Genomic DNA, 6,224 nt, shown 5'->3' with positions numbered 1-6,224 from the left:
ATGTTGGTCAACACCAGGACGACGCAGTCAGTGTTTCTGCCATCAGGAGCGGACTGCAGCCACACCCCTGACGCTACAACCACCCTCATGGCTGCCAACGGGACCCCCATCTGCTCCTACAGCATGAAGCCCCTAAAATTCTCCATCCTGGGGCGCAATTACATCTGGCCTTTCATCGTCACAGACGTCAAGACCCCTCTTCTGGGGGCGGACTTCCTAACACAACATGGGCTTCTCGTGGATGTAGGCTGCAAGCACCTCCTTGACACGAGGACATGCCACTCCCTCCCACTCGCTGGAGGCCCCTGCATCCCTACCGTTTGCTCCATCACGTCTCACAAATACGGCAATCTCCTGCAGGAGTTCCCTGACATATTCAAGCCAGAACTCCGTCAGGTGGCCGACACCCTGGCCAAGCATGGCGTATTTCACCATATCACCACCACGGGCACCCGCACGCATGCAAAATTCCACCAACCCGCCTACAGGACGCAAAAAGCAATAAGGGCGTTCTCAGAGATGGAACGAATGGGCATCTGCCAGAAAGCCTCGAGCCTGTGGTCCTCACCTCTCCACATGGTGAAAAAGTTGGACGGCACCTAGAGGCCCTACCGAGACTACCGGCAACTGAACCTGGCAACAACCCCCAAACATGCAGGACCTGACCAGCCCCTGCATGGAGCAAAGGTTTTCACCAGAATGGACCTTTTAAAATCGTATTTTCAGGTTCCAGTACAACCCGAGGACGTCCCCAAGACAGCCATCATCATGCCGTTCGGGTCTTGCGTTTTCTCCTACTCCTCCTTCGGCTTGAGGAACGCCAGAGCCACTTTACAACACCTGATGGACAGCATCTTGGGAGACCTGCCCTTCTGTGTTTGCTACGTCGACATCTTAATTTTTTCCAGGTTAATGTCATGTTTAGCTAAGCGCTTTGAAAGCAAAACGCTGTATACCCGCAAGAGGTGGAGGGAACAGGTGAGAGGTGCCTAGAACCCTTCATGGACCTGCTAGAGGTCGAAGCCTTGGCAGATAAGGAAGGCCATAGGTGGTTGTCAACCAGTGGTGACGACAGCTGCACGGTTCGGTGAGAGCAATTCCCATTCACACGAATGTGGACTGTCCCAAAGATGTGCTACAGTCTTCTCAGAGGGCCGGGGCCTCAACAGGCGAGGAAGACTGGAAAGGGGACCTCTTTGCTTTCCCAAGTGAGCAGATCATAGGCACTTTCAGCTTGTGAATGCCATTTATTTGGTTAACAGCAGTTTTAGGTTACCAGTACTTGGCCAATAACTGAAGCCCAGCTGTTAACCAGGGACAGCATACTGGGAGCCAGGAGCCAGACAGGTCTAGGGTTTGGGACTGAGAACGTTTACCTTCCCATCTCAGCAAAACCACGAAAGCTTACACTACAGGTACAGTCCTTGGCCCCCTGCACCAGTCATATTCTTAAGTGGCAGAGAGGCTACCATGGGGTTCTAACGAATGTCTCTCCCCTGCAGAAAGAATAACCTGGGAAGACTGACTTGGAATGGCTAGATGGTCCTTTTCCCCAGGTGTGGATACCCGAGTTACAGAAGACCTATGGTGAGATTGTTCATCAGATTCATCAGTACAATGTAGAGGAAGAGACCTTGGTCTACTCCCATGGATCATCCTTCAGCACTCGAAGCCTTCTGGGGACCCCCGAAAGAACTCAAAGCTTCAGTGGGCCTGCCGTGGTCTAATCTTGCTGAAGGGGTTTTGGAGCAAATGATTTCTCTTGTATCTGGGCAGGAGAATTCATTTCAGTCTAGCTGCTCATGCATGATGCTTTCTCCTCCTCTCACTGACCTGAAGAAATACTAGTAGTGTGTCCCATCGGATAAGCCTTTGCCAGCTAAACAGGTTGACCCGGACCTGGCTCACCTGGGCCCGAGTCTGTCACTGGACCAGTTCCCTGCGGAGGGAGTCTCCTTTGCTGCAAGAGGCAGCAGCACTGGAATCGACTACCATCGTTTCTTTCCAGACAGTCTTTTGGATTGATCGCTGGTCCCTTTCTATGGCCAAAATCGCTTCCTCTTCCACTTCGAGTTCTGTTTACTCCAAAAAGGAAGCCAAATTCAAAAGACTGATGCTTCTGGAGGTAGGGCCATCTCCTACCTAGCCCACCAGGCAGCTAACCTGTAGGCTAGCTTGAGGGTCCAGGGGGCAAAGTCCCCTACCAGGTCAGGGCACAGTGCCCTCAATCAGCTTAGGAATGTAAGTTCTGGTTAGGTCAGGGCACAACGCTCTGGTAAAGACTGTTTTGGTTAGGTCGTAGCCAGCGCCAAACCATGTGTCCAAATGGAAATTCAGTCCCCTGATCTGTTTCTGATAATCAGTGTTAATGGGGTGGGGAGGTGTTTCCAGGGGCTACGAAGGTTTGCCCCATTTTCAGTCAAATTTCTCACACCTACCTGTCTCCCTACTCTGCATCCACTCTTCATTCTTTATGACGTTTTAGCGAATTGATACTGATTTTAGATATAAACCGTGAATTTTTCCAGATACATTACCCTGTAGATATCTTGTTAGTTATGCATCTACGGTAGACCATTCCTGTTACTGCATTTAAATTGGCTCGGATTCTCCCCACCATCAAAAACCAAGTTTCCCACTTGCGTTACCCCATAATTTTAGGGGACCTCAGAAGCACAAAAACGAATGGTTTGCACCAACAATAATGACATGAAATACATTGAAGAAGATAAAGCTTTATCATTATCTAGTTGATTTTTTTCTTATAATAAAAAATGTAAAATACACAAGATGGGCAGTTGAAGTGTTGACATAGTAAATGTTATTAATTTACTCAAAGAAGAAGTATCAGTGGCACATCAAGAGTGACAGTGGTACAGTAATTATGTAGCTAATGCCTACACTACTTTAGTTTAAGATAGTACACACACTCTTTAGTAATATCTACAATATACCACGTGAAATGCACTGAAGCCGCTACCCCTCACAGGGACATAAACTCTTTCAAGAATGTTTCCCTTCGCAGTTACTCCTGGACTTTTTTATTCTTTTACTTATTTTATCTATCGCCTTAGTAATTAAAATATCCCAACTGCAAATTCTATATCAGACAGATGGATGTCATCTCTTATCTTAAGTCCTTTTTCTATGATCGTGATGTGTCTTTGGGTTCAGTTACTTCTGTACACTCGGTTATATGCAGTATACTTTTTACTTCTTTTTTTTGTTACAGTAATAAACATATGCAATAAGCTTTGATGAAAAAATACAAGGTTTTCTGGCCATCCTGTGACCAAACTGTTGTTCATACCAGACTCCCAAGGGGGGTTTCAAGTTTTCCAATAATTATTATGTTAAGAGACGGGGTTGCTGGTCCCATGCCCACAATGTAATGGTCACGGGAATCTGTTTTCCTTCGGAGGTCGCCTATCCAAGGACTGAGCAAATTCAACCTCTACACTGAACATATTCTCTCTCTCTCTCTCTCTCTCTCTCTCTCTCTCTCTCTCTCTCTCTCTCTCTCTCTCTCTCTCTCTCTCTCTCTCCATGGAATATCTGCTAGTGTTGATAATTTGATCACGTCGTTTTTTTTTTTACATTTTACAATCAACCACAGATACATCCTTCATTATTGCAAATATGATTTGCTGAACCGTTTCTTATTTTGTATAGATAAATCACAATAAATGTAGATCATATAATTATATAATTAGTCAAGTACATTAGAACTATATGATGATGATTAGTAATTTTGACAAATTCTATATCAACAAACTGTTTTGGGTAAAATAATGATTTGCGGGTTTGTGTTACGAAGAATAAACCAATTGCAGTCCTTCGTTTAAAGAACAAAGGTTATATTGATCGAGATAACGAATTTAGTACTAAGTCTTACGTACCTAAACTGTCTATTCCAATACTTTTTAATTCGTCAAGGATAACTTAAGAAAGGAACCACAGTACTGCTTAACGTTATTTTACCTCATGCAATATAAATATCGAATTACGGCGACACGATACCATGCTGATTGAATGACATCATATCACCAACAGGCTTAACAAGGATAATCCGTTGATAACAATGACGCATATGAAGGTGTGTCAGGGTGATTAGGTAAGCCTCTGTGGATTTCGAAATCTTCAGAAAGATTGGTGAAAATCCCAGAGAGTGAATTTGCTTGGCAAGCTTCTTCAGAATAGAAAACCCAAGAATGAAATGAACAAAAACAAAATAAATAATATAATGAACCAGTAAATTGGCGCATAAAATTGCACACGTAGTCATAGGTGCCTGATTGCCTAATCCAATATTAAATCTAATTAACCTTTTAAAGTACTCCTTTTTAAGCATCATGCAACATTGCCTCAATATTATTTCATATTTTTCTCTACCCCTGTATCTATATCTCGTCGTCATCTTTTTGTTAGTTTATTTCGATTTATTTTTTATCTGCATATCAGCTTATTTCTACTTGCTTGATGTTTTATTATACTGATACTAATGATAATAATAACGGTAATTAAATGATGATGGGGATAATGTACTTAATACTTATCACATTCTGACTTGATAAAACCTATCTAATCATTTAAAATTTCCTCCTTGAATTTCTTATCAATGCATGTTGATGACAGCATGGTTGTCTGCTGGTCATATTTATGTCGATTTTCAATGCTGAATGGCTCCGAACAAATAATGATTGTTTTTATAGATGCTACTCATATCACAACGAAACCTTTGCTCTAGAGAAGTTGTGAAATAGAAATTAGAAATGAAATACAAAATTCAGTAGAAAATGAAACATAAAATTTAGTCATTTAGGTCTAAGGCCAAGCACTGGCACCTATGAAGTCAATCAGCGATGAAACGGAAATTGAGAGTTAAAAAGGTTTGAAAGGTGTAACAGGTGGAAAATATCGCAGTTGCTTTATGAAATAATTGTTAGCAGAGGGTAGAAGGTAAGATGAGAGAAAGATAATATGAACTACGGTACGACAAAAGGAATGAAAGTGGTTGCAATTATACTCTGTTTTTTCCCATCTGTCCATCCGCCTGTGGTGTTTTCGCATGGTAACACTGCGTCCCGGGCTTTAAATAATATCCTATTTCGAATATTAACGGTGTAATTCGCATACAGTAAATTATTAAAACACTTTTCATTTGCAAATGTACACCCAGATATCCTTTTATTTACCTAAAACTTACAGTGCAACGTGTGAGATGCACTGACGGTACCACCCTCTTACAGGATAGATAGTTTGTACTATTCTATATTATGGTCTGGCTTCCTAGACTTGGGTTAAACTACCTAAAACTATTGAGTCCGCTGATATACAACGCTTGGCTTGACGGAAGAATTTATTTCTGGATATTTGAAAATGGAGCCACGTTAAGCCAAGAAATTGGACAGCTGGATGAAAGGTCACCAAAGAATATTTAGCACTTTTGTAATGAGCCATGCAAGCAATTTTTTTCCCCAGTTGCGCTTTACACCATATAACTGATTTATGATGTTCATTGGTGTTATATAACGTTCAAGTACATGTTAATGACTTCAATTTTGCCACCAATGTTGGCTACAAGACAACTCGCTCATTCTTATCCCACAGAGTGGAGAGGAGTTGGTAAATTCTCTACAGATTTTATAAACATTTTTCACGTTTTTCTAACAAAGCGGAACTACACAATAATCATTGCTACTTTTGACAAATCAATGCTACGTTTTATTGATGCTTTTTTGCAAATAAAGGTAAAAAGTGTTCTTATTTTATGAAACATTCAAAAATGCTTTTGGAGAAAGTAAAAAAAAGCGATGACTTGAACAAAAATTTCAACGGGACATGACGAAAGCGTATTAAAACAGTGAACGGTGAATTCATTAAGAAAAGAAATGAACTATTATAGTATATCATCAATAAATAATATTCAATAAAAAAAATGGAATAGTCACGAGTAACAGACACCTACAGCGGCTACTATAAGAAACAACATACATAGCCCTACACTACCCTACATTTTAGTTCCTTAAATTAAGATCGCATTGTATCATATACCAGTGCTTTGTTAAAGTTTTTTTTTCAGTAATTGCGTCCTAGTTTATTGAGTAATTCGTCAAACTTGATCGGGAACATTAGCAGGAGCACGAAGATCAAGCGATTAAGCTAATGAAAAGATAAAAATAATTTTTTTACATTGTCAAGCTGACGGTCGGATAACCTAATTC

The 6,224-nt window shown here is 41.3% G+C and overlaps 1 protein-coding gene across 1 annotated transcript; it reads left to right on the top strand.

Annotated features, from left to right (window-relative positions):
- Positions 1-603, top strand: LOC135211244 (uncharacterized). The gene has a single exon (XM_064244527.1). It carries the CDS (start codon positions 1-3, stop codon positions 601-603), a length of 603 nt encoding a protein of 200 aa, XP_064100597.1.
- The last annotated feature ends 5,621 nt before the right edge of the window (positions 604-6,224 follow it).

The sequence above is a fragment of the Macrobrachium nipponense genome, chromosome 19, assembly GCF_015104395.2.
Source record: "Macrobrachium nipponense isolate FS-2020 chromosome 19, ASM1510439v2, whole genome shotgun sequence".
NCBI classification, from domain to species: domain Eukaryota; kingdom Metazoa; phylum Arthropoda; class Malacostraca; order Decapoda; family Palaemonidae; genus Macrobrachium; species Macrobrachium nipponense.
The sequence above is the reverse complement of the archived record's forward strand: the minus strand, read 5'-3'. Positions and strand labels throughout refer to the sequence as shown.

Coding starts and splice junctions, on each gene's coding strand:
- LOC135211244 (XM_064244527.1), top strand. CDS start 1: ATGTTGGTCAACACCAGGACGACGCAGTCAGTGTTTCTGCCATCAGGA.